This window comes from Penicillium malachiteum (genome assembly GCF_028827825.1).
Source record: "Penicillium malachiteum strain IBT 17515 chromosome Unknown utg000004l:1.0-4883003.0:1.0-4884900.0, whole genome shotgun sequence".
NCBI classification, from domain to species: Eukaryota; Fungi; Ascomycota; class Eurotiomycetes; order Eurotiales; family Aspergillaceae; genus Penicillium; species Penicillium malachiteum.
The window spans coordinates 191,076-218,446 of record NW_026643097.1 but is presented as its reverse complement, the minus strand read 5'-3'; the positions used below and the strand labels follow the sequence as shown (position 1 = coordinate 218,446).

Here is a 27,371-nt window from a genome sequence, read left to right as displayed (position 1 = left end):
ATCGACGAAATCAGTGATAATACACCTCGTACTTGGAGGATGTGTGCCCATTTCCTTGCTTTTTCCACTTTTCGCTACCCTATTTATTCTCTTTTCTCTCTCCTGGTCTCTTCAGTCAAACATTCATCCCAATCAGTATGCGACACAACGCCTGCCACCTCCCAAATGGTCTGACATTCACGGTGTCTCCCGTCTTTGGTGGGGTCACATTCAAATCCAACGATCTAAACGTCCACAACTCCACTTTCCCCCCGGGCTGGACGATCATCATCCATAGCGAGAAGGCCTTGAAAGAGCCAGAGGATGATCGAGGTCGCCCCGGGCTTGAGACGGGTCGCCCGTCATCCAGTGCCGGTGACCAGAACATCACGCGATTCACCACCCCCACCTTGCGTCGCGATTGCCTCTACATTTCCTACATTGTCAATCCCCCATCAACCGAGTTCAAACCGAGCTCGTCGCCCACGCGTCAGATTGCTATGATGCTATGGGCGACGCTATGGTGGTACTTCCACGAGGCTGAACCCGACCTTCACTTGGATACGGCCGCGTGTGCGACTACCCCGCACGGAGGACGCCCAAAGGGCGAATGGCGGGTAAATATTCGGCGAGAGGGGATTTTCAAGGGCAGGAATCTTCTACAGAAGCTTGAGCGAATGGGTTTGATTGCAAGTGAAGACTCGTCTGTGGGCTTACAGCCAGTGGAAACCCGAGACTCGAGTAGCTGGTCAAACATGTTCGTCAGTCGACGGAGCTTCTGGCAGCTAGATCCTCGTTTGTTTCTTTTCACACTCACACCGCTAGCGGCGCCCCCATCGCCATCGATCACTCCTTTTCAATCTCGCCATGCATCTCCCGCACGAGATGGATTGCCGGCCTCGACAATATTACAACCCACTGAAGCGAAGTTCCATACCGCCAGCATCGGCTCATTTACCTCAGGCGGACCTTTCACCTCAGCCAGTCATTTGCCAACCTACTACCCCCCCAGCGCCCACACAATATACATTTACCAAGGGAGTCCGGCACCCTATCCGCCCGAAACCACCGCATCAAGGCGAAGTCTTCTACGTGCGCTACATTCCTAGTGTCCAAGAGTACCTTTCCTTCCGGGTCCCATTCCTGCCGATGACCAAGACAAAAGTGACACCAGCCTCAACCAACGACAGCCGACCATCCACACCAACTCGGACTGTTAGCTCCGCAGTGACTAGCGTGGAACAGCATTTGTGTCAGGACGTGCCGTCTGACCTTGATACGCTCCACAAGTGGATGAATGACCCTCGTGTTGAAGCTATGTGGGGTGTTGGAGGACCAAAGGAAGTCCAAGAGAAGTTTTTGTTGACCAATCTTACCAGTCGGCATAGCTTCCCAGTTATTGGATGCTGGGATGGAAAACCTTTTGGGTACTTTGAGATCTACTGGGTCAAGGAGGACCCATTGGGTCGTTTATTGGAACGAGTCGACAACTATGATCGAGGTATTCATCTTCTGGTCGGCGAGCAGGAATTCCGCGGACCGCACCGAGTGGCCGTCTGGTTGACAGCTCTGGTGCATCATTGTTTTTTGAGTGATTTGAGAACAGAGTCTGTTGTTCTAGAACCTCGAGTTGACAATGTAAAGCTCATTCAATATCTCCAAGAAGCTGGCTTCTATAAAGAGGGCGAGGTCACATTCCCACACAAACAGTCCGCAGTGATGAGAATCACGAGGGATGCATGGGAGGCCCCGGCCCTTTGAAAACGAAAATTTTCAATTCACGACCTCATGATAATTACGAATCAAGTTTATGGCGATTTATGCTATTTTATCCATGTAAGAAGTATACTTCGAAGTGTAATGCAGATAGCTTACTCGATCGGTTGACCGCAACTGTAGCAGTGCCCGGGTACGACACGCTACCTAAGGAACTAGGTAGTAGCAATATGAATGCCCAGGTATTCTGCGGGTGCTTATTGAGTCGCCATATAGCGACCATATTCACCTGGGCACTGTGATGATGATGACTGTGGCGTGTTGAGCTTTCCGGTTCAGTATATCTGTCACCATGACGAAAATACTCCCCTTTTAGTAGCTCTGTAACGAAGCGAATCTAAGATGGTATGAGAAAGGGAACCATTCAATGGATTGAAATCAATGCTACAATCCAGACCACTTTTCGGTCATAAGAATATCCAAATGTACACAGGTGAAGACGATGAGAAACTTCCAGATGTCCAAAATGAGATGTTGCTGCCTGCGACGATTTTCATACTGACGTATGTTTGCCATGCTCGAGGCAAGAGGCAACAACTAAAATTCACTCATCTAACGGAGCGTGGAGTGTAGACATTAGAAGCAGTTGAGTAAGGAGGCAACGAGGCTACTACTTACTATTACATACTGCCCATACTCAAGTGCTGATTCTGGGCAAGTTTTCAGATCAATCTCATATTGTCACCCAGTCGCTCGAATTATTGCGTCTAAACCAAATCATCAAAATGCCTGCTGACGATCCGAAACGTAATTTGATTATTGTTTCCAACCGACTACCACTATCAGTTAAACGGGTGGATGGTTCATTTCAGTCCTCTATCTCCAGTGGAGGTTTGGTCACAGCATTATCGGGGTTGACGAAATCTACACAATTCAGATGGTTTGGCTGGCCCGGTCTCGAAGTGAAGGACAATGAAGACAGAAAAGATGTATCTCAGAGCTTAGCGGAGCACAATGCCAGTCCAGTCTTCTTGGATAGTGATCTTGCACATGAGCATTACAATGGATTTTCAAGTTTGTCCCTCTTGAATAAGAAAGCCTTTCCTCAGCGCTAACAATAACATAAGATCGAATTCTATGGCCTATCCTACACTATCAATCGGGTGTTACATTCGATGATGGACCCTGGCAGGCTTATAAGCGTGTAAATGAGCTTTTCGCAGATGAAATCTGTCAAGCAGCCGAGAACGGAACGTTGATCTGGATTCATGATTATCACTTAATGCTGCTACCAGAACTTTTGCGAGCACGGCTACAAAATCAGGGCAAGTCGTGCGCAATTGGCTTTTCCCTTCATACACCATTTCCCGCCGGAGACTTCTGGAGGAATCTTCCTGTCCGGAAACACCTCATCGATGGCTTGCTGGCAAGTGATTTAATTGGGTTTCACACGGATGAGTATAAACAGAACTTCATTGATACATGTGCAACTCTACTGTGGGATTTTTCTTGAAACAATGATACACCAGTTCTTCTCTAACTGTATCTAGGGGCGCCCGTACCGAGATTCCCAATCAAATTCAATATAAAAACCGCCTGGTCTGCATTGATCAATTCATCGTGGGCATCGATCCACTGAAATTTACAGACACGCTCAAAAGTCCCGATGTTGAGGATCGAATTCAAACCCTTGAGAAGCGTTACAAAGGTGTGAGAGTTATTGTTGGTGTGGATCGACTTGATCATATCAAGGGTTTGACACAAAAGCTCAAAGGGTTTGATGCTTTCTTGGATGATCACCCAGAACTAAGAAACAAGGTCGTGCTCATCCAGGTTGCGGTTCCAAGTCGTGAAGACGTCAAGGAGTATCAAGAGCTGGAGACAGAGCTCAGCACACTAGCTGGCAAGATAAATGGAAAGCATGGTATGAGACCCTATGTCACGATCCTTGGATGATGGCAAGAAGTATAGTGCTGACGCCACTACTAGCCACCCCTGAGGGCACACCATTACTTTATATGCACCGCTCTGTTCCTTTCACAGAGTTGGCTGCACTGTACTCAATTGCCGATGCATGTCTTCTTACCTCAACTCGAGATGGCATGAATCTCGTGTCATTCGAATATGTCGCCTGCCAGGAAAAACGACATGGAGTTCTTGTTCTTTCGGAGTTTGCTGGTGCTGCCTCTTTCATGCGGGAGGGTAGCATCTGCTTTCATCCCGCCAATAAAACAGAGATGTCTGAGGCCTTATATGCGGCTCTACACTTGGATAAAGACGAGCGCAAACGCAAGTACGAGTATCTGAGAGATTTTGTACACAAATATACAAGGTAAATCCGGATTCTGAAAAGAAAGAAATTCGGGTACTAATATCTCTTCTTAGCGCGCGATGGGGTCAGACCTTTATCGAAAAGCTCAATGCGAGAGCATGCGATAGTACTCGGCCATGCTGTCCCTAAGAATGGGGTTCATTCATGAAGTCTGAATGAAATTACAAATGGACTCTTCACAGGATCAAAAACGAAATTATTTCCAAGATTTTGATAGCATGTGAACAAGTCATGACGATCATTATTATGTTTGAAATAACAAGGCTTCTAGAAATGAGCCGTGAAAATGCAAAAATAGTCTCACAGCCCCCGAGAATATCATAACACAACACCAGTCACTTTGCAGAACATGAACCTTGGAATTAAAAAGAAAAAAGAATCTGATTTCAGGTGTCAACCGGTAGTTGAAGCCTGCATCGAAGTATCTTCAGACTAGAAATCCATGGACAATTTACAGGTTTGATGCTCTATCCAAGTCAAAATTCTCCTCACCAGTATCTAATACTGATGAAGTGCCATTGAAAAGTCTTAGGGATCTGTAACCTCGGAGTATGTACTATTTGGTTTTAGAAACTAACAAGATCTTCACATGATTCTGTACTATAATGCCCCTTGGCACATAGGACAATACGTAAACGAAGAACCCACTGTAGTATCTGTACAACTTCAAGCTGAACACACATGTGCAAGGTCTTCAAAATTGCTTAAAGGAATGGTACATGTACCTGTATGTGCCAAGCTTGTGCACATGTGTCCGAGTCTTCTTGAGTGGAACATTGAACTAAAGGAAGGGGAATTCTGGGATCTCGAGGTACGAAGACTGTTAGTGACTACTTCAAATTACACCTATTTTAGGCCCAAGAGGCTCGTGAAAGCGCGATCGACTTTCCCTCGGCTATCCTACAATATCCGTAAAGCAAGTCGTCTTTCATTTCCCCAATTACTGTATTAATCTCCCCAAAGAGCCCGAGTAGTGACACAAAATGAGGTTATCGAATCACAATCGTACCGAAAAGACAAGCTTAAGCCCCTGACGAACTTGAAAGCCCACCCATTGACACAACCCAATGTATCACCACGATAAGGCTAGATTGTTACTACTAGATCTGCCTCAGTATAAGGATACTCTCGGAGCTTTCAATTGACTGTCAGTGCAATTTAGATTTCAAAACTCGGAAGCCGCTCAGTTAAATCCAATGTCGTCACTTTCCAAATCCCAGTCAAAGATCGAGAGCATCCTGAGAGATGGATATACCAAAGTTTTCCAGGGTCATACGGTCTTCTTAACTGGGAGTACTGGATCCTTGGGAGGGTGCATACTGTTCAAGTTGGCACTACAACTCCCTACTTACAAAATCTACACATTGATTCGCGGGAAACCAGAAGAAGCCATTAATAAATGGAGAAAATCAATGCCAAATCAGACTGAAGCCATACTTGCCTCGCAAAAGATAGAGTTTGTGATTGGCGATATCAGATCAGCAGACTTCGGAATTCAACCAGTCATTCTTGCAAAACTCCAGAATGAAGTGACCATCGTCATCAACACAGCAGCTAAGATAACACTGGATGCAAGCCTATATGATGCGTTTGAGAACAACTGTCTTTCAGCATTGGAACTGGCTCGAATTTCCTCCAAATTTCGCCGTCTAAAGCTCCTGGTTCAGATTTCAACTGCCTACGCCAATAGCTTCCTACCCGATGGCTCAGTACTAGAAAGGACGTATAAATTATCTGACCAAGACCCAGAAGACGAAATCGCAAATATTCTCGCATCAAATAAATCGGCATTTACAGCGCAGTTCTCCTCGAGCTACGCTCAGGCTAAGCACTTGATGGAGCGACTTCTTACTCAACGTTTCCCACTTTTGCCAATCCTTGTTGTACGTCCAACTATATTCGGCCAGTCACTCCGTGATCCATACCCACTATATGGACTTGAAAATTCCACTCCCTTGAACAAGTTCTTTCAATACTTCATGGCCGACCGTGGAGCAACCCAAGTCTGGCATTCCGCACAAGGCTATCGCACGGGCGCAAACATTATCGACGAGATTCCTGTTGATTTCGTCGCCAACGCGTGTCTCTTACACGCAGCAGCTGGCACAACAGGGATAGTGAATATTGGTTCTGAGCTGTACAAGGCATTTACCTTTGATGATTACTTGGCTATTGTTCACAGCAATGCTCCACCGGCGATTCGGAAAGAACTTCCTCGGATTATATTCACGGAAGATCGGTCGGAACCTCAGTGCTTTCTAGCGGAGCTGGTACAAGTTGCCTCCCGAAATTGGCTTTTTGATTGTGGTCGATCGTATTGGATTAGACAATTGGGTGGGCCTTTGAGCATCCAGGTGTGCAAATCTGAGGTGGATGATTTGAACAGGAAGCGGATCAACCAGATCTACAGACGGAGTACGGAGAAAGCTCATCTGTGAAAACATTTGAAAGGCGGCTGCTGAATCTTGATTCTTGAATAAAAGGTGTCTCATCTTCACCTTGTTTTATTGAGTCATTCGATCAAGTTCAAATCCATGTTGGAAGTTCAAAATGTTGAATGCTTCAAATGTTATAATGCCAATTCTATTTCTTTTGTTCCAAATACCCAGAAATTAATAGTACAGCCCTGAAGATCAAAATGGATATGCAGAATCAACAGTCAAAGGGGTTTGGCTTTTTGTTCGCCCTCGAGGACTAATGCCGCAGCCAACGCAGCACCAACACCCGATCCATCTTCAGACGAATTAAGCGCAATTAATTCGAGCTCATTGGGTGGCCAGTCAAATATATCACGTAGTCCCTGAGCAGCCCGTCCTTTAAATCCACTGTACTTGTTAAACACTGAGCCGTCGACCCCAACATGGCATTTCCGCATATTCTTCTTCTTGCAAATAGCTGCAATTCCACAGGCATACAGTCGTGCAGCTCGTGTTGCAACGAGTCCGATCAGATATCGACAAATCTTGAGTTCATTCAAGTTTGGAGATAAACCCAGGCTTTCTTCGAATTCTTCGCGCATGTCGTCCAACCCATCTGAGAAGTCTAACTCCGCAACAGACAAAAATGAGGCCTCGAGTGCATTCTCGTTTCGAAGTCGCGTGATATCTTGGTCCTTGAATAATCTACCCTGCTCATGCAGAGTGAGCATGATCAAACGTAACATTTCTCCAATGTATAGCCCCGAGACCATTTTCTCGTAGATCTGAGTGCCAGGCCTTGCCGATTCACGGTCTATTTGCCGATCAAAGGGAGTCAATGGTAGAACCTTGTGGTCGTTGTCGAATGCGCCATATTCAGTGTTGATGATCACCTTGGCATTCTTTGGCAGCCCAATATCAGCGAGCTTGGGGATCAATTCACATTCTTCCATATAAGCCGCATTACACCCTGTACTGAAAATGCTCCCTACCTTGACCTGGGGGTCCAGGTAGTGAGAGGCGATAAGTGTTCCGGTTGTATCGTTGATAAGTGCGACAATCCTGACGGGAAGATTCTGTGAATAGCTCTTTAGTATTGATTGATCCTACTGTTTGTTGATGTTCAATGTACCTTTCTTTTGAAGGCAGCCTCAAGTTGTGGAATGATATCCTGTCCCTCCACTCCTGAGACATTGAAGTTCTTCGTCCAACGTTGAAGAACTCCACTTCGTATGGATTTTTGGTCGACTGGGAAAGAAAATGTAAAGGATAAAGGTAGAGTTGTGCCTGTTTGACCCCCATCATGATGTTCATGGAGAAAAGTCTCGAGTCGCCCTGCTATGAAATCCCATAGCTGCTCTCCAGTGCCTGTCTTGACTTCATCTGGCAACTTGAATTTGCGTTGAGTCTGCTCGAAATCTCTCTTTCGCGTTGATAAACAAACGTCGCACACGCGCAGATTGGTTCCTCCCATATCGAGAGTTAAGACTCGTCCTGTCTCATGACCGGAGGGGAAACCCATAACCCAGGTGACATTCATGGGCTATAATAAGACATGTGAGTATACCATACTGATGACTCGATCGAGCTTGGAAACAATACTCACAATATTCCCACCCTCTTTTGTAAGGCCTTTTTCCAATTCCTTGACAAAATGGTCCGTAATCTTCTTTAATTCATCTGACTCCAAGACAAACCAATCCTCGTATTCTTTCAGATACATGATATCGCTTTCTGGCATCCCATCCAGGATTTCTGGACGATATCGGAAACCTGCCATAGCTTCAATAAAACTGGAGTTCAAGCTTCTTGGCAGTCTTGTCTTGTTGCTTAGTAGTAGAAAGAAGAGTTCTTAGACCAGAGCACTTGCACTTTGCCGCATGCACGCCATGATGACCACATAATGAGGTCCGCTGACGAAGTGATGACAGATGAAATCCGAAAATATCTAGACATAATCCAAGAGTCCAGTTTGCCCGAAGTGTGAGAAGCCTCACAATTTATTACTATCAGAGTCGTGGACTTGGAGATGACATCCATATTTGAGAGCTCGCAGATTGACCACAGTTTAGCAAGATAAGACGAAACCTTAAACACTGGCACATGTTGAGTCACAGTGTAAAGCTATCATTAAAATCTCCATAAGTATTCATTTACGTCAGTTCAGCCTTGGTTAAAGTTGTATCATGCCACTGGCAGTTCCATTACTCTCAAGGATGTTTTACTTTGAGAATCCTGCCCAGGTGGCACTAGGAACTTGAAGCCCTATACATGAACAAGTTTCAGGTTCAAATTCTAGACTCAACATAGCACTCCTGCATCTTCTCTAGGTGGTTCGTGCTAGTATTTGCGAATGACATAAAAATTTGAACTACCTAGTACAGATACCCAACTTGTACGAAATGTATGTAAAAATCTCATATGAATTTTCCCAAGGTTAATAATGCGATTAAAAGTGACATTTGAAAGTTGATAAATCATGTTGAGCCCGTCAAGCTCGCCCTTCCCCGGCCCTAAATTCCGTAGTGGTTTACTTGAAGAGGTCGTAATTTGAGGTAATTTGAACTCAGCTGGAAACAGCCAACTTTTAGCAAAATTAGTCCATAATCAATGAATATCAAGTTCAGACCTTTCTCCTTCAAATGTTACTCACATAATGAACTGTGTGATAGAATAAAAGAAAGAATGCCGAGATTATTTTCGTGGTTCAACCAATGGAAGTTTTTTTTCAATTTTTCATTTTTGGGTTGTCAGGGGTCAATGATGATTGGTCCAGGGCTTAGCCGGCTATATTCAATATTGTTTTATGATTGGCTGATTGTAATGTTGCATTATCACTTTCTTCCTCAGATTTGACCAATCAGACTACTTTAAAATGTTCGACCCTGGACCATACATGACTTGACCATGGTTATCAACTCTCAGCTCAGTGATTTTCATCTTCTTAATAACGCCCCTGAATTGCTCTATACCAAATGATCACAATTTTTCCATCTCTAAGAGTTGACTAAGCGCTGATTTTCATCTTCTGAGGGGATCATCCAAGTCTTACGTGGTCTAGGTCCCTGAACTATACCAGCCACTACCCTATCAAGTTCAACTTGGCATTACTACAGTGATGTCGAGACCTGATCCAACGCGTAACCGGATCCTTCGGCATGGCTCCGTTGTCCCACTATTGCCGATCAAGCCAGGTCCACTGCCCAGCCTCAGCCATTTACCAGATATCCCACTACATGCACCATTCAGTCTACTTCTTCGCCCTGAAATCTTTTTCCATCGTATCCACCATGACGTGCAGGGCTTTAAATACCCCTGATTTGGTCAAAACGGTTCAAAAATCATAAGTTTTGTCGATATAATCGACGCTGGAGGTCATAACACGAACAAATCATACTGGCGGCTGTTGAACGCTTCATACCTAACCAAGGACTGATCCAATACTCTGTGATCACAACGCCAACAGTTTCACAGTTCGTAAATATTTAGTTTATCCTTGGCTAACGACCCACTGAATCCAGTTCGCTGCGCGTTGACCCAGAACACAGGCCCTTCTGGAACATCCAGACCCATGCGAGTATTGGGCTCCCCCGCTGTCCCAATCATATAGGCTTTGGGGATAAAAGTTATGGCATAGAATTCTATAGGCGATCCAGCGGGGTACCAGGCACTGTGGACCCCCAAATGGATACCAAGGCAAACGTGGCGGCGGGCACGAAGACCCTTTCAAGCGGGAAAGGGTCCAGAGTATTTATATCTGGCGTCTAGCTCTTCTTCCTCGAGTCTTTTCTTTTCTGGTCAACCACGCTCTCTTCTTACACACTCTCTTCTTACACACTCTCTTCTTACACACTCTCTTACTACCACACTCCTTTTGGTTGAAGAAGCCATTAGTGTTTCTTGTCATTCTTTTATACCTTTCTTTATTTCCGGCCCTCGCCGAGTCAATCCTTTTCAAATATGCAGTTCTCCAAGTCTCTTATGCTGTTGGTAGCTATCGCTACAGGCACATTGGCCCGCCCAGAGGGCATGGCTCGCCGCCAGGCCACTTCTACTACCAGTTCCTCTTCGTCTTCTTGGACGTCCGTTCCTTCCAGTGGAAACTACGACACGTCTGGCTTCGGTTCCAGTACTAGCAGCTCCGGCTCCGGTGCTTCATACGAGGGCAACGTCGGCAATCCGTACGGCAGCAATATCATTGAGATATCTGCTTCTGACGCCAGCTCCTACGAATACGTCGTTCAGTTTCAGGGCTCCAACACGGATGACTGGACAGTCGTCATCTGGAACAAGTATGGCTCTGATGGCAAAATGGACGGTTACTACGGCAATGCCTGCAAGACCTTCACTCTCTCTGCTGGTGCCACCGTATACTACGCCTTTGATGGCGACTCCCAGGGTGGCTGGGCGGCCGCTCCAGGCTCTACTATCCCTACTAGCGGCGGTGCCTATGCCGCCACCTGGGGTGAATTCGACTTTGGCTCTTCCACCAACAACAACTGGTCTGGCTTTGATGTCTCCGCTATTCAAGCTCAGGATGGCGGTCTCACCGTTCAGGGTATGAAGATCTGCGATGCTCTCGGTTCGACCTGCTCGTCTATAACCTCCAATGCCGGCACTGTTGACAACGCTTATACCTCCGCCCAAACTGACGTCGGTGGCATTGGTGGCAACTTGTCCGAAGGCCCTGTGCGACTGGCCGTTACCATCGACTACAGTGGTTAAAAGCTACATTGTACCATTCGAAAAATTTTATGCCATTCATAGAGACGGAATTTATGACCTTCATTTATCAAACTTCTGAAAACAGATTTTAACATTGAACTGGCACACGTGATATGCATGGTACCACTCGCAAGTATCCGCGCTCTGCTACAGGTCATGTCCTGCACCATGACTTGTACCCCGTACAATGATAATAGATAGCACAAGTAACGCCAGATTTCTTAACTCATGTTTGGTATACTATCATGAGCGAGTTCCTGGCCAAACTACCTATAAATCGTTCAAAATTTTTGATTCAAATACCTGAATGAAGGTAAAAGTCAAGTATGGCGATCTAAATCTGCCTCCTCGCCACCAATCTTATCGGTATTTCACAAAGCATCACGTCACTAGCCGCCGCCACAACGGTGAGGTTCTAGAGCCCGAAAACAATACGGTTCATGTGCCAGTTTCGGATGCAGTCTTTACTTTATCACAGATTAGATTCGTTGGACTTGGCCGTTATTACACCGCCAGACCATAAATGGAAAAATTTGGCTCTAAAAAAGCTCATTTATCTTGTCGAATCATGATCCAGTCATCTCCTTCCTCAATGCTTCTTTCACAATCGCTCCACACATCTTAGCATATGGATTTGTTTGCACTGCAAGTTGTTGTGCAACCTTATTTCCGTATTGTCCCCCAAGGAAAAAGTCCCGACTGGCCATTTCCTCCAGTTGATCGGCTTCAAATCCCCACAGCCGCTGTGGACCCACATTCAAGTTGTCGATCTCCGAGTCTCCATTATTGTGGTTCTTCTTGATCCGGGCTGCTTTCAAAACAATATATCCTCGATGTGTATAGGCGTCTGCGAGGAGTCGAGCCTGCACTGGGGACACTGGATTGACTGGGGAGATAGGTTTGACAAGATCGATTGCCTGACTCAAATCATTAAAGATCCGAGTTACCAGATCTGTAGCTTCGGGTGTGAACAAAGTATCTAATGAGCCCTCGTTGGCATTGGTGTTGCTGATTTCGTTGGACTGAAGGTCAACCAGCATGCGTAACGTTTGGGCACGATTGGTGTACGCAGATGGATAGGAGGGGTAGCGTTGCACAATTGAATCAAGTTTATGTACTGCGTCTTGTACACTTTCAACGCTCGGGTTCTTATCTGGTTGTAGCTCCCGTACTATCTCCACCTCGAGAGTCTTCAGCGTCCCAAGATCGTCGTGTGAGATAAGGACAGTGGCCGGCCAGGAAGGGAGACGTGGATCGATTGTAACTCCAGATGAGGGTGAAGACTCGGCATCGAATAACGCTTGCAGAACCGCCGTATCGTTGGATGTCAAGGACGGACGGGCCATAGTAGCTGATGCCATCATAGTGTGTCCACGGGTAGAAAGGTGGTATTGTCAAACTGAAAACGATCTCAGGAAATTGTGGCAAATGAAAGGAATTCTAGCTAAGGCGAGTCTTGAGAGTGATCAGAAATTATTTTCAAATATCAAAGGAATAATGAAGATTCGAGATGAGGTCAGATTCGTCACAAGCTAGTTCGGCCCGGCTGTTACCGGCTATTTCAGGAAAACTCAGGAAGCGGCTGCAGCCGAGGCCATTGTTCTATGGGTTATAGCTCCCATACCAATGACGAAGATCAAAGAGATAATTACAGATACCCGCAGTAATTCCGACGCGGTTAGTAGAGGTACTATGGGTAATACATATAAAATGAAAAACTTCGTGGCGTTTCTTTCATAGTTCTGTCATCCACACTTTTACCATCCAAAAGTCAAATCCAAACAGTGAGAACGTTGGAATCAATCACCATGGCACCTTCGGCGATTTCAAACAGCCCGCCTCCTTCCACAGCAAACAGCACGTCCTCTATCTCCAGCTATCGTGGTTACGATCATGTTCACTGGTATGTTGGTAACGCAAAGCAAGCTGCAAGCTACTACATCACCCGCATGGGTTTTAAGCGGATTGCTTACCGTGGCCTCGAAACTGGACACCGTCATATCTGCTCTCATGTGATCCGAAATGGCGATATCACATTTATCCTGACTTCTCCTCTTCGCTCCTTGGATCAGATTGACCGTTTTGAACCTGAGGAACAAGCCCAGCTTCGCGAAGTTCACCACCATCTGGAACAGCACGGCGATGCTGTAAAGGATGTCTCTTTTGAAGTCGACGATGCGAATGCAGTTTACTTTGCTGCAGTCAAAAATGGTGCAAAGTCTATCTCTGCACCTAAGGTTCTGGAGGATGAGGGTGGCCATGTCAAGGTTGCGACTATCCAGACTTATGGCCAGACAACACATACTTTGATCGAACGGAACCAATATCATGGTGCTTTCCTGCCTGGTTATCGCCTTGAAGAGGATAGCGAGGATCCCGTTTCCAAATTCCTGCCTGGAGTACACCTTCAACGGATTGATCATTGCGTTGGAAACCAGGACTGGGATGAGATGGATAAGATTTGCGAATAGTAGGTGTCCCTCCTTCTTTTAGAATCTTCATTTTGAGGTATTAATCATGCTAAAAATTATCCAGCTACGAGAAGGCACTGGGCTTCCATCGTTTCTGGTCTGTTGATGACACTCAAATCTGCACGTAAGTGGATTCACCTGTTCCACAAATAAGCAGGATATAGCAAGACTAACTCCCTACCAGCGAGTTCTCTGCCTTGAAGAGTATCGTTATGTCTTCACCGAATGAGGTTGTCAAAATGCCCATCAACGAGCCGGCTAAAGGAAAAAAGCAGTCACAAATTGAAGAATATGTGGACTTCTACAATGGAGCTGGTGTCCAGCATATCGCCCTCTTGACCGATGACATCATCCGTGATATCACACACCTGAAAGCACGAGGAGTCGAATTCATCAAGGTCCCCGAAACATATTACACGGACATGCAGGTTCGACTCAAGAAGTCGGGACTGGTGTTGGAGGAGGACTTTGAGACCATTCGTAGTCTGGATATTTTGATTGACTTCGATGAGAATGGTTATTTACTTCAGCTCTTTACCAAGGTCAGTGCGCATATATGCCCACCATGGATACTGGACTTACTGACATGGATTATTACAGCACTTGATGGATCGACCTACTGTGTTCATTGAGATTATTCAACGTCACAATTTCTCTGGATTCGGAGCAGGTAACTTCAAGTCCTTGTTTGAGGCTCTTGAGCGGGAACAGGAGCTTCGTGGGAACCTGGTTTAAAAGTTGGAAAGTTGGACCAGTTGATGATGGAATTGGAGAGCACAGTACATAATTCATCAATACCCAGGTACTTAGTTGACGCATTTGCACATTCACATATTTGCGCATTAATCAAAATTGATTATATTCAAGATGATATTAGCAATATTCTTGTACCTCAGGCTACCCTAGCAACGCTCAAGCTCTCAAGTGCTAGAAACAAAGGTTCCAACCTTGGATGGTTTGACAACTTGTATCAATAATTTAGGCTACGGGGGAAATAGTCTAGACTGACTAGAGGTGCGTCACGGTAGATATGAAATCAATATTTGATGATTCTCAAAAAGAAATAATGCTAATCCAAGGTTCACCAAAAAAAATGCAAGAAAAGGTCCAAAAATGTACATCCAGGAAACTCAAGGGTATTCATGATCATAAATCCATATACAACATCCCTCACAGCTTAGCAGCGGAACCAGGCGATGAGATCTCGTTGTACAGTAGTGTAGTCAGGAAATCGGCATAATCCTCACCAGTCACCTGGCCAGCAAAGTACCGCGCCGCAAGCTGGTACTTGTTACCCTTTGGACCGCTCGCCGCAAGGCTATCGGCCTGCTCTTGCAGCAGACGCAGAGAATAGGCCTTGTCAACACGCTTGCCCTCAACGGTGGAGACATTGTGCTTCACCCACTGCCACAGCTGTGAACGGGACACCTCAGCGGTAGCGGCGTCCTCCATGAGGAAGTTGATAGGGACACAGCCGACACCACGCAGCCAGCCTTCCATATAGCTAAGACCAATATTCAGGTTCTTGCGGATACCTTCCTCGGTGATCTTTCCCGGAACATTGGTGTTGAGAAGGTCGTTGGCGGTGATGGAGACTTCTTCGCGACGAACGAACAGTTGGTTGGGGGTAGGCATGTACTTGTTGAAGATTTCGGAGGCAATAGAAGCGAGCGCTGGGTGAGCGACCCATGTGCCGTCGTGGCCAGCACGCACCTCACGGAGCTTATCAGCACGGACGCTCTCCATAGCCTTGTCGTTGGCGACGGGGTCATTCTTCACAGGAATTTGTGCGGCCATACCACCCATGGCGTGGACACCACGGCGGTGGCAGGTCTTGATAAGCAGCTTAACGTATGAATCCATGAAGGGGACAGTCATTGTGACATCTGAACGGTCAGGAAGGACAAAGTTGGAGTGCTGGCGGAACTTCTTGATGAAGGAGAAGATGTAATCCCAGCGGCCACAGTTCAGACCGGAGCTGTGATCGCGCAGCTCGTAGATAATCTCATCCATCTCGAAGGCGGCAGTAATGGTCTCAATGAGCACAGTACCACGGATGGTTCCACGGGGCAAACCAACGTAATCCTGAGCCAGGTTGAAGACATCGTTCCAGAGACGGGCCTCGAGGTGAGACTCCATCTTGGGCAGGTAGAAGTAAGGACCGGCACCACGGGCGACGAGCTCCTTGGCATTGTGGAAAAAGTAGAGACCGAAATCGAAGAGACTACCTGAGATGGATTCACCGTTAATGGTGAAGTGCTTCTCATCCAGGTGCCAGCCTCGAGCGCGAGCAATGAGGGTAGGCAAGGTACGGTCAGTGCGGAGCTTGTATTCCTTGCCGCCCTGCTTGAAGTCGACCTGACGACGGATGGCATCGTACAAGTTAACCTGTCCATTGATCATGTTGTCCCAGGTTGGGGCACTTGAGTCTTCAAAATCGGCCATATAGGTCCAGACATCAGAGTTGAGCGCATTCACCACCATCTTCCGGTCGGTCGGTCCGGTGATCTCCACACGGCGGTCGACCAGACCGGGGGCAGGAGGAGCACCTTTCCATGCATCATTCTCACGGATGTGTTTTGTCTCGGGGAGGAAGTCAGGCAGGTGGCCCTTGTCGATCTCGGCCTGGCGATCGACACGGCGTTGCAGCAGGGCCTTGCGGGTGGGGTTGAAGGTACGGTGCAGGATAGCCAGAAAAGCGCAGGCCTCCTTAGTCAGGATCTTACGGGCATCATTGGGAATGCTGCCAAGGATGGCCACATCCTTGAGTTGAGTCTCGACGGAAGTCATTGTGATCGGGTGTGTAAATGTGTAGATGGGAAGAAAGTTATGTATAGATGCGATTGTAGCAAGCTTCAATATTTCAACACCAATAGAGAACCATTCAAAGAATTATCACAATGTATTCAATGTGATTCTTAAGAAATGACGAGAAAAATGAATGAAAGAAACCAATGGTGGTTCGCCTCGTACTATATACAACCGAAGGCGGAGATAGAAGACGTCACGTCGAACCGCGGCTGTTTCCTCTTCCCAATCCCGAGATGTTAACATGAGTACTACTTACTACTAACTACTGACAAAGTATCCGGCTATCAGGAAGATCTTCCTCTATTGTCCAATCAGAATATCCAATTTCACTACATCTTTCACCTTCTAGTGAATTGTGGACCCTCTTCTAGTGACTTTCCCGTCGGGAAACCTGCAACATCCCTAGTTCCACTCGGCCGACATCGCCCGTTCCCCGGAATCTGCATCCCCCGACCTCTTATCCCGCTCGGGAGCCGCCGTCCACCGCGTTCTTATCATAGCGAAATCGGATAAAATGGGACTTGAGAGTCACATCTTTCATTCAGAGAGAAAGAGCTGGTTATATAGGTTTTGTTTTGTTGAGTTCTTGAGAATCAAAATGAAGGATCATGATGAATTCAAACAAAGTTCCAGGGATGATCCCGCCCTAACTCACCCGAAAGTGGCGGCAGTTCCTGCTCTCCCCGTTCGAGCGAGTCCAATCAGCCGCGGTTCGAGTGAATCATATTTGGAGCTGGAATCGGTCTCATTCGGTATAACTTGACGTGCAGCTCGCACTGACCGACTTGTCCCGGGAGATGCACATGTGACGACATGTGATTGATGATGAAGAAGAACTTCCGGAGGTTATCTACTTGGAAGCCCCGAAGTAATGGGTCTCGAACACTGATTATGCGGAGAGATTCGACAAGCTGAGACTAGCTGGATCATGATGCCATTGATCCGAACGATGTGGGGCTAAAGTGCTTGATACTATCAAAATACCTTAGTAGTGTCAAATAGTCTTAACTCCGTTCATTTTGATTGAGGACCAAGGCAATATCCGGACAATATGGTCGAGTACTTGCAGATAACATCTTCTCTGTCCGCAAAGTACCAGTAGAAAGTGGCAAGATTTGAACTCGAGGCTTAAACTGAGTATGCAGCGAGTTCTATCTCGAACATGAAGTTATCCTCAAATTCTTAGCAAGAATTAAACTCATTAAGCCCATGAAAGACCATATAGTCGCTGGCATATTACACCATGATGGTGTCTCTTCAAAACATACTCCCTGCATTCGATATAATGATGGTATACTGCTCAGTTCGGCGGGACTGTCAGTCTTGGAAACCCTCAAGAGAAGTCAAAGAAGTCAACTAGGGATGTGTCTGTAAATCCATGCTGAATGCCTACTAGTAACTCATCTTCCAAGGTTCAAGTTCAAATGTTAGTTGGTTGACACTGGCCCCCACTTCATTTACCATTCGAAGATAGGGATGTCCGACTCTTAATTGAGAAAAATATGTGAACAGCATTGGGAATAGTTCGAATGTTCATTTTTTCGACTGAATTTTCCATAACATTTGAATAGAATAAAAGCCATACTATAGATAGCATACTAAAAGTTGACTTTCTCCTTCTTTTGATACTCATCAAATATCTTATCGATTTTATTTAATTTTTTACGAGGCTTCTGAAGTTTGAAGCTTCTCTCGCACATGTGCATAATGATGCTTCAAGAACCAACAGGTACAGAAATCGATCCCTCACAGTCATTTCCTTTTTTTATTATTCAAGTTCAAATGTTCTTCCATTATGAATATCCTCCCCTATACATAATGAAAGCTTCATGAATCTTCAGCTTATTCTAACATGCCGGTCTGGGGGAGAACTAGTTGATCTACAACGCGAGCCTGTAAATTTACGTCTCGATACTCATGAAAACAACATTTTTATGAGATGGGCTCATGCTATACGAAAAATGTTGAATACTAGCACTTCAAGTTCTCGCCTTGAGAATAACTTATATTCATCAACTCCTCAACCATCACAGCCTGCCGGCATTTTTACCTCGACATCGACCCAAATAATCATGTCGTCTCCAACATCCCCTTCGACAGGCTCATCTGGATCCTGCACACGGACCGACTCTCATACATCGACTGTATACTTCGAGCAGGAGTCGTTCAAAAAATTCCAGGATCGAGTGTTCCAGCTCTGTGAAGAAGTGCTCGCTCCACCCAATAGCCAGATCACGGTAGAGAGAATGAAAGGGGGGTCATACAACCGAGTCGTGGCCATAACATGGACCGGTAATGATGACTGCAAGACTCATCGCTTCATTTTACGAGTTCCACGCCACTGGCCTGTGTCCCTCGGACGTCACTTGGGGCCGCTGAACATACTGCATCAGCAAGGTCAAATCCCTGTGCCGGAGGTGATCAAGTTTGATATAACACTAAGAAATGTCCTAGAGCGACCTTACATGCTCCAGGTCCGTATCCCAGGCAAATCCTTGGATTTCACGTACCATGATCTCCCACACCAGACAAAATGCGCCATTGCTACCAGAGTTGGCGGGGTTTTTGCTAGTCTGCATTCCATCAGAAGTGTTGTCGCAGGTAGACCAACTATTTCGTTGAAGGAAATCAAAGTCTCCCGATTCAGAGACCCAGAGGAGCATTGGTGTACGCGTGTGCCAGAGCTCGTCCCGTATGAGGATGGGCCTGCCTCTCAATCTACTTTCGACCTAATATATGCAATCATAGCCCCTCAACTCGATCGAGAAATTGTTAGGAATGAAAGAATCGAAAAAATCAATTATTTGCAAAACATACTCACTGTCGCATCTGAGATGCATGAATCCAGTGTCTGGGGAGAGGATGGATATTGCCTCTGCCACTTGGACTTAGCTCTCCGGAATATCATGGCCGACAAGCCTAACATTACCAACCCATCTGGCATTACAGGTATTCTCGACTGGGACAGCGCCGTTTTTGCACCGCTTGTGATGTCCTGTACTCCCCCTCGCTGGCTCTGGGCATCCTACCCGGACTGAGTCGAAAATGGCGAAGATGAGTGGCACGACACTGAGAATCTTCTTGGAGACGAATCTCTCAGCCCTGAGTCGTGTGAGCTGAAGAAGTGCTTTGAGGACGCGGCTGGTCCAGTCTACGCACAACTTGCAGAAGGGCCCCAGTATCGACTTGCTCGCCGGCTCCTCCGGTTTGTCTTTCGACTTTCTAATTATGAGGGTTATCCCATGGACTTTGATGAGGTTGTCGAGCAATGGGCTATCATCCGAGGGCCACAGTGTGGCTGATCAGCGGACATGTGCTTGTTTGTCTTTTTTTGGGCTCGAAGAGATTGGGGATCAATTTCGCAAAATTGAGATCATTTCACTTGAGAAATTCTTTCATTTGTTTCAACGGACCAAACTTGGAAGTTACTGGAAATTGTATTGATAATGTTTTCAAATGTTAAGCAGCAGAGAACTCTACGAGTCACTATATCATTTACTCTCACAAGGATGTAGATATCTGTGTCATACAAGTAGGTAGGAAGATAGGGCCTTGGAGGTAGGTATAGGTAAAAGGACTACCATGCTTAACAAGCTTATAATTCCAAGGTTATTATCTATGTAGAGAGAGAGACTGCCACTGATCACTGATCATTGATGTCGAAAACCATGTCAGACTACAAGGTCTAATGCAGTAGGCGGTCGCAATGGGACGTATCGACAGGTCTGATTCTCTCCTAACACTAATTTTACACGAATAAGCGTCTGCTGCGCCCGTAGATCACGTGGCTAATCATGTGATCCATTCTGGTTCGGCCAATCAGAAGCCCGGATTTAATCGTGTTAAAAACGTCCCAATTGGGCCTAGTTTATCACGTTAATTTGGCTGACAAACCAGTTGATTCCAGATTTGCAAGGCATCAATGAACTCGCTTATGTAATATATCATGTGACTTAGTGGCCTGAGGGGTAAATCTTCATCTGTATCCCAATCGGGTTTAGTGTGATCTTCCAAGACTTGAGGATTTTCTGCTGATGGTAGAAGACTTCGAAGGTCGCAGCCTCATATTTCTCTAAAATCTTTTTATTGACCTTTGACGAACATCATGGCCGCTGTTGCACCTCGGAAGTGCACTGGAGTGGATTGCGCCAACGACGCAGGCACCTTACAATGTCCCACCTGCTTGAAGATGGGCACCGACAGCTTCTTTTGCTCGCAAGACTGCTTTAAGCGAAGTTGGGTAAGAATCATGATTCCACGGACCAAATGGCGCATCTTCCTCGCTATTTGGGTCCTCTCAGATGTCCGAGTAGTCCCAATACTGACTAGTACACCCATCAGGCCGAGCATAAGAGCATCCACAAGAAGAGTAATATCCTCTCCAATCTCTTTCCCCCGAAAGTAGTTTCTGAACCTGATCCAGCCACCGGCCACTTCAATCCCTTCCCCTCATTCAACTTCGCTGGCTCCCTGCGCCCCGTTTACCCCCTCTCGGCCACACGCACCATCCCGAAGTCAATTCCGTACCCCGACTACGCGCGCGATGGCATTCCCCGATCGGAGCAAAAGCTGTTCGGTCAACACAGCATCAAAATTTTGAATAAGGAGGAGCAAGAGGGAATGCGCAAAGTCTGCCGTCTCGCCCGTGAGGTTCTGGATATTGCCGCTCGGGAGCTTAAGCCTGGTGTGACAACGGACTACATTGACGAGGTGGTTCACAAAGCCTGTATTGAGCGCGAGGTAAGCTGGGCTCGAGTCAAATTTTCGCCGAAGAGAACACAGGGGAGCAAAAGGTATTAATGGAGCTATAGTCGTACCCCTCGCCGCTCAACTACATGCACTTTCCCAAGTCAGTCTGCACTTCCGTCAACGAGACCATCTGTCACGGTATTCCGGATCAACGCCCTCTAGAGGAGGGAGACATTGTCAATATCGATGTCACATTATACCACCAAGGATTCCACGGTGATATTAACGAAACTTACTACGTGGGAGACAAGGCTCGCGCAAATCAGGATGCTGTGCGGGTGGTGGAGACTGCGCGAGAATGTCTGGATAAGTCGATCGAGCTGGTCAAGCCGGGGATGCTATTCCGGGATCCTGGAAATGTGATTGAGAAGCACGCCAAATCCCGGGACTGCAGTGTTGTCAAAACTTACTGCGGGCACGGCATCAACCAGCTCTTCCACTGTGCACCCAATGTTCCTCACTACGCTAAAAACAAGGCTGTGGGAACTGCCAAACCTGGCATGTGCTTTACAATTGAGCCTATGATCAACATTGGTACTCACCGGGACCGTACATGGCCTGATGATTGGACCAGCACCACTGCCGATGGATCTTTATCGGCTCAGTTCGAGCATACTTTGCTTGTAACTGAAGATGGTGTAGAAGTACTCACTGCCCGATTCCCTGATTCCCCAGGCGGGCCTGTCCCTATGCCAGGGTCGGAGTGATAGGGCTATTTTTGTATCTTATAGAATGACGGGATTTCAATACTCGTTAAGATACCAGTCTAGTACATAATCAAGAATCCGAAAGGAGCAGAAAAACAAAAAGAAATCACATATCTCTTGATAGATTGATTCTCGCGGTATCATACTAACATGGATTTCATCCGCAGACTTGGAATTTAATGCTCTAATTCTCTCAGGCGGTTCATACACCACGATGTATAATTCTGTCAAATTCATCACAGTATATCCTACCTGGTACATCATCGGAGCAAATTGAACGCTCGTTTATTAACTTGAATCGGGTATGAGTGCGAGAAGTGCGGAGAGGGCAAAGTATCACTTCAAGTTGGGCATTCTTTGCCGACATCTGTCAGTGGTCAAATACTATTCTCTTTGCCTTCGGCCCCCATTCTTATAGTAGGTACTGAGTACTCAAGTACTACTAGTATGTAGTACGGCCCCGGGGGTATTCCAAGGTTCTCTACATCCGAGTCCCTGTAGAGCTCCGAGCACTTGAGTCATTCGTTCTTTCATATCTGTTCCCAGTGCCGTGCTATTTAAGTGAGCCTGAGTCCCATGATTTTAACCCATCGGTTCTACTACTACCTGTGTACTAGTTCAAACAACCGAGATATCAAGTTACTTCAGCTTCTCAGAAACCATCATCGTTCCCGAGGTCCCATACATAATACCGTGCCGCTGTACTTAATCCACGATGGCTACTAATCATCTAGCCACAGTGGAAACTTTCTTGCAGGATCATCCAAGTTCCACCATCAAGTTTATTCCTCCCTCATCCCCAGAGTTTGCTACTACACGCGAGGTTTGGAATGGCTCGCGCCCCGATCAACCGCTCGCAATTGTTCAGCCTCAGTCAAACGAAGATGTCACAGTTCTAATCAAATTTGTCAAATCTAACGCCATTCCATTCTCTATCCGGTCGGGCGGCCATAACTTAGAAGGGCTCGCTCTAGTGCAAGATGCACTACTGATCGACTTGAGAGCCTTGAACTCGGTCACTGTCGCGAGCGATCGGAAGTCAGCGACAGTAGGGGGTGGAATTCTCCAAGGCGATGTGATCGATAAACTCTGGAGTCAGGGTTTGGCAACAGCAACTGGAACTATTCCACATGTCGGATATTATGGCTGGGCCTCTTATGGCGGTTACGGCCCCTTCTCCTCCACATGGGGGCTGGGAGTTGACCAGATTCTTAGCGTTACTCTCGTGGATCCCAACGGGAACTTCGTTAAGCTGGAAGCTGATGATCGTCTCTTGAAAGGTATTCGTGGGGCTGGTGGAGTTTTTGGGGTCATTGTTGATGTGACTATCAAGGTCTACCCTGCCCCTTCGGTGAGATTTATCCTGCTTTTATTACTTTTTTTGAATACTAAAGTCTAGTCAATATCTACTAACCATGAATTCTGATATACTAGCTTCTTGCAGGGCCGATTATCTATGATAGTAGCGACATAAGAAAATCTTACACTGAAGTGAACACTGCTTATAACGAGCTTCTCAAAACAGAGACTATCCTCCCACAACTTACCCTCCAACGTGTCTGCTTTAACTCTCCTCGTGGCCTTGCCTTTGCCATCCTCTTTGCCTGGAGTGGCACTGAAGCTGAAGTTGAAACTGGTCAGATGTGGAGCCAAAAAATCGCATCCCTGGGCCCTGCGAAAATGAATATGGTCAAACAAACTAGCATTCCAGAATGGATCTCCGGCGCCGGTGCCAATGTCCCTAGGATTGTATATGGTTCTTCCTGGACATACAATGTATCCAGTGTCACACCTGAAATTGCTGAAGCAATTGGCTCCAACCTAGCTATTATACCTGCAGACCCAGGCGCGATGTTCTCTCTTCACCAGGTCCGCGGCCCATCTGCCGCACCACAGGCGCACGAGTCATTATTCAACCCCCGCGAACCTCATTTCATGCTTGAAATTCTCGGTTATGCAGTTTCTCCAGAGAAGCAAGCCGAATCAGAGGCTTGGGCAGAGAGATTCTCAGCGGAGTTGGAGAAGGCTGCATTAAGTTCTGGCGTTCTAATACCTACGGCTTTTGTGTCTATCTATAGCTCTGCCCGTTCTAAATCGGCAGATGACTGGGTAAAGAAGGTTTACGGTGACTCGGCTGGGGAGTTGCGTAACTTGAAATCGTTCTTTGACCCTGAGAATTTGTTCAAGTTCACGGTGCCGTCTTTGCAATAGTCAATTGACTCAGTTCAATCTGCGGAATAAATTGAATTGGCTTTGGAAGACATATCGAAGAGAGCATGGCGGTACAGAGAGCGGTGCTGCCTCCAGATGTCCTTTCAGATCACCCAAATGAAGACTTGAATTTCAATTCCAAGTTGAGAATAACTAGTAACATCAGCTTCAATATTCTAAAGATGCAGGCGAATTAGCCGCAGCCCACATCATTTTGCATGTGCACTTTTGTCATATTTTCATTGATTAAATCTAGTATTGTATCCGACTCTCAGTCGGCACCTGGGTATTCTGAGAAGATGTAATTTTTTGATATATTCACAAGAACCTTTCACTTTCCAGAAATCTGGTGTTAAGCCCCGTGAGATAGTTCAATGCTAGACTCTGGCTCTATTTGCGGGCCTAGTCGTTCTTCAGTCACTTGCCACTGAACCTCTTTGATAATATGGGACTGGCTGTGGGCACTTTCAGCTCTTTCGGCGAGAGCGATTTCATCTTGGAGGAGAGTGAGACCTGGCTTCCGGCGATTGCGTGAAGCACTACCACCCGTACTGTAATCTTTGTAATATCGTCGACCGGAGCTGGTAGCCTCGCCGATCCAAGCAGGGGAGTAGCGTCGCAGGAATTGACGGAGGAATGGCAGACATGGGCAAATAATGATTAAGTTTGCTTCGATATAACTAGACGTGAAGAAGTCTTGTGTGAGCTTAATGGTGATCCAGAGGGGGCTTATGAGGGGCCTTACATCCACATTTGCGGCGGAGCAATTTCGTATGTAACATCGGTGGCAGTGAGGTATGGGATCAGGGTTTGCAGACGCAGAATACTGGTGATGAACGTACTGAAGAGACATATCAGAGAAAGTCGATAGGTGAATGGTATGAAAAAGTCCAAGATTAATGAGAGAGTACTTACGCGCAACCAACCATGAACATAGCAAGAAGTCCCCACTTCTGGATTCGAGGCATCTGTAGGCCCATGACCAGAGGGATTGGAACAACAATAAGGGCCAAGTCTGATGCAATATTAAAGGCAGCAGTTGCAATATATAAGGCGCTGCGATTAACACAATGTCCTGTTGTGATTGACGAGTCCCATCCCTTTTTGATTGGTGTGCATGCAAAGACCAAAGCAAACATGAGGGCTATACTATAACCGCATATGATCGCTGAGATGATATGGAGAGTCAAGACATAGCCGGGTTGTCGGTTCATTATACGATGATAAAGAATAATAAGGCCGACCTTAGCGAAAGCGAGGGAAGGGATGTAGATCACAGCTGCAACAAGAATAATCTTTCAAAGTCAAGTTAGAATGATTCAGATTTTGGACTTGGGATAGTAGTTCATCTTTTCAATTACCTTTTGGAAGTAGTTGAACATTGGTACCGTCACATTCCATAGATGAATTCCAGCTCCGCCATAAGTATAGCCACCTGGAGAAGGTTAGCGATTGAATTTTGGGAATGAAATAGATTTTGATCTACTTACATAGACATACGGCTTGTGTTGCAATGGAGAAAGCCTGTAGTTCCATTTATTAGCAATCTTTATGGTCAGTTCAAGTTGTTCTTGGTATTGGTTCCCTACCCAAGCTGCAATTATTGATACTGGAGAAAAAGTCAGCCATTTTCACCTCAAGTCTCAGGGAGTAGGATTCGGCATACCATCGTCCCATCCAAATTTTGATAAAATTCGCGCTCGAGTCCAAACTCGCATCGCCAAAAAAAAAGTGCTTAAAGACAAACCAACTCCAACAATGATCAAATCAGTTTTGAATCTCCAAGGATGAGAATAATCAAAATCGGCCGTCACTCCAGGTGGTGGAGCAACTACCCCAGTTTTGTTGGTCATTATGACAGCAGAGAATGAAAAACCAAACTTGAACCAGACGAAACCGAGTGTCGTTGATTTTATGTTAATGTCTCGACTGTTCTTAGGACGCCCCGTGGCGTCGAGATGTAGATTATCTGCATTCAAATGTTGTTAAGATGGAGAGATCCTAAACCTAAATTGGCGATCTAGAAAATACTATATGAGATGATCATTGATGTCAATGCGCCATTTGCGTTCAGGGCTCTGAATCCTTTCAAATTGCGAGTCTCTCTGCGGCAGATTTCGGATTGGACTAGGACTAATGTACTATAATGTACATCAACGTTGACCCACATTCACCGTATATGGTTTGCTAAGAGATGGACTAAGTGGGGGATTCAGCCCCGAACATACGCAAATTGGTCAAAGATCCGGAAAATAGATTATGATTCTTTTAAATGGTTTCAAATGTTTCACCTTGAAATACAGATTATTTTATTTCAGCACTTCCCCTTTTCATAATATTCTGGAGACTCCGTGATATTCCGTGATACTCCACTGTACTCCGTACTACTCCGTATTGATCTCCGAGAATATACTAGTATCAAGATGATCAACACATTGATGTGCATAGTAGGGATCGAATAGAAATCATAATATCCATCTCCGCAATGTCCCTTATGCACCTTAATCTATTTCTCAAGATTGAATTTAAATATAATAATTCTTCTAGTTTATATCAGTTTCATCAGTATGGGTGAGCTTAAGGGAATTAAGGGGATCCCTCCAAACATGGATGTGAATCCAATTGTCTGATACAAACATAGTATCCTGTCTGTAGATCTATGAGGGATGAATGTTTAATTCCTCAAGTGCTGCCAAGGGTACTTTTGTCCAAATTCAGAGCCTGGAACTCTCAAATGGGGGCGGAATCTCAAATAAATAGCCATACATTCAAATGTTCGTACGTAATTTCTACTTTACTACTAAATTAGTATAACTAGTGTCGACATTTCCACTTTTCTAACGAAGAGGATTCTTGAGTTCTTTAACAAGGTTCATACTGCAAATTATCAAAACCGTGTACTCCGTATGCAGTTGGTCATCGTACATCCAAAGACCACGTATGGGTCAAACTCCAGCTCCTTAAAGCCGAATCGGCTTAAATCAGAATATGGGAGAACCCCGAGGTCCAATAGATGTACATAAATTATTTGTGTTTGTACTCAAGTGTACTCAAGTGCTCCATATGTCCGCTTAATGGATCAAACATTCAATTTTGAAATCTTTTCAACTTGTGGACCCATGCATACATGCACCTCCAAATCACATTACAGTGGCAAACATGCAAGCTTCAAAAATGGTGCTCAGGTGCGAACGGTGGTTTGTCCAGGTGTCTGATGCAGCAAAACTACCCCCTATAACACCTGTTGTTCAAG

At 45.9% G+C, this 27,371-nt stretch overlaps 12 protein-coding genes across 12 annotated transcripts; 8 read left to right on the top strand and 4 right to left on the bottom strand.

Annotated features, from left to right (window-relative positions):
* Window positions 1–137: 137 nt before the first annotated feature.
* On the top strand, window positions 138–1,740 carry N7483_008224 (GNAT family N-acetyltransferase; the record flags this gene model as incomplete). The annotated part of the gene is made up of 2 exons (XM_057091651.1): window positions 138–963; window positions 992–1,740. 2 exons carry the CDS (start codon window positions 138–140, stop codon window positions 1,738–1,740), a joined length of 1,575 nt encoding a protein of 524 aa, XP_056942825.1.
* A 740-nt stretch (window positions 1,741–2,480) lies between these two features.
* Window positions 2,481–4,132, top strand: N7483_008223 (trehalose-6-phosphate synthase; the record flags this gene model as incomplete). The annotated part of the gene is made up of 5 exons (XM_057091650.1): window positions 2,481–2,769; window positions 2,823–3,192; window positions 3,246–3,619; window positions 3,685–4,027; window positions 4,081–4,132. Coding segments are annotated over 5 exons (1,428 nt in total), but the record flags the coding sequence as incomplete, so codon positions are not given.
* Window positions 4,133–5,223: 1,091 nt separating this feature from the next.
* Window positions 5,224–6,465, top strand: N7483_008222 (uncharacterized protein; the record flags this gene model as incomplete). The annotated part of the gene is made up of 1 exon (XM_057091649.1): window positions 5,224–6,465. One exon carries the CDS (start codon window positions 5,224–5,226, stop codon window positions 6,463–6,465), a length of 1,242 nt encoding a protein of 413 aa, XP_056942823.1.
* Window positions 6,466–6,686: 221 nt separating this feature from the next.
* On the bottom strand, window positions 6,687–8,224 carry N7483_008221 (uncharacterized protein; the record flags this gene model as incomplete). Its single annotated transcript, XM_057091648.1, has 3 exons — window positions 6,687–7,520; window positions 7,577–7,987; window positions 8,051–8,224. The coding sequence occupies 3 exons, from the start codon at window positions 8,222–8,224 to the stop codon at window positions 6,687–6,689; spliced, it is 1,419 nt and encodes a 472-aa protein (XP_056942822.1).
* A 2,180-nt stretch (window positions 8,225–10,404) lies between these two features.
* Window positions 10,405–11,169, top strand: N7483_008220 (uncharacterized protein; the record flags this gene model as incomplete). The annotated part of the gene is made up of 1 exon (XM_057091647.1): window positions 10,405–11,169. One exon carries the CDS (start codon window positions 10,405–10,407, stop codon window positions 11,167–11,169), a length of 765 nt encoding a protein of 254 aa, XP_056942821.1.
* A 566-nt stretch (window positions 11,170–11,735) lies between these two features.
* hmgX lies at window positions 11,736–12,533 on the bottom strand (the record flags this gene model as incomplete). Its single annotated transcript, XM_057091646.1, has 1 exon — window positions 11,736–12,533. One exon carries the CDS (start codon window positions 12,531–12,533, stop codon window positions 11,736–11,738), a length of 798 nt encoding a protein of 265 aa, XP_056942820.1.
* A 444-nt stretch (window positions 12,534–12,977) lies between these two features.
* Window positions 12,978–14,375, top strand: N7483_008218 (4-hydroxyphenylpyruvate dioxygenase family protein; the record flags this gene model as incomplete). Its single annotated transcript, XM_057091645.1, has 4 exons — window positions 12,978–13,639; window positions 13,705–13,764; window positions 13,825–14,182; window positions 14,241–14,375. 4 exons carry the CDS (start codon window positions 12,978–12,980, stop codon window positions 14,373–14,375), a joined length of 1,215 nt encoding a protein of 404 aa, XP_056942819.1.
* Window positions 14,376–14,810: 435 nt separating this feature from the next.
* On the bottom strand, window positions 14,811–16,430 carry N7483_008217 (malate synthase; the record flags this gene model as incomplete). Its single annotated transcript, XM_057091644.1, has 1 exon — window positions 14,811–16,430. One exon carries the CDS (start codon window positions 16,428–16,430, stop codon window positions 14,811–14,813), a length of 1,620 nt encoding a protein of 539 aa, XP_056942818.1.
* A 2,093-nt stretch (window positions 16,431–18,523) lies between these two features.
* Window positions 18,524–19,489, top strand: N7483_008216 (aminoglycoside phosphotransferase family protein; the record flags this gene model as incomplete). The annotated part of the gene is made up of 1 exon (XM_057091643.1): window positions 18,524–19,489. One exon carries the CDS (start codon window positions 18,524–18,526, stop codon window positions 19,487–19,489), a length of 966 nt encoding a protein of 321 aa, XP_056942817.1.
* Window positions 19,490–20,556: 1,067 nt separating this feature from the next.
* N7483_008215 (methionine aminopeptidase MAP1) lies at window positions 20,557–21,907 on the top strand (the record flags this gene model as incomplete). The annotated part of the gene is made up of 3 exons (XM_057091642.1): window positions 20,557–20,691; window positions 20,793–21,191; window positions 21,263–21,907. The coding sequence occupies 3 exons, from the start codon at window positions 20,557–20,559 to the stop codon at window positions 21,905–21,907; spliced, it is 1,179 nt and encodes a 392-aa protein (XP_056942816.1).
* Window positions 21,908–22,622: 715 nt separating this feature from the next.
* On the top strand, window positions 22,623–24,118 carry N7483_008214 (FAD-binding oxidoreductase; the record flags this gene model as incomplete). Its single annotated transcript, XM_057091641.1, has 2 exons — window positions 22,623–23,258; window positions 23,342–24,118. The coding sequence occupies 2 exons, from the start codon at window positions 22,623–22,625 to the stop codon at window positions 24,116–24,118; spliced, it is 1,413 nt and encodes a 470-aa protein (XP_056942815.1).
* A 352-nt stretch (window positions 24,119–24,470) lies between these two features.
* N7483_008213 (uncharacterized protein) lies at window positions 24,471–25,654 on the bottom strand (the record flags this gene model as incomplete). The annotated part of the gene is made up of 5 exons (XM_057091640.1): window positions 24,471–24,798; window positions 24,864–24,959; window positions 25,034–25,413; window positions 25,480–25,553; window positions 25,609–25,654. The coding sequence occupies 5 exons, from the start codon at window positions 25,652–25,654 to the stop codon at window positions 24,471–24,473; spliced, it is 924 nt and encodes a 307-aa protein (XP_056942814.1).
* Window positions 25,655–27,371: the final 1,717 nt, after the last annotated feature.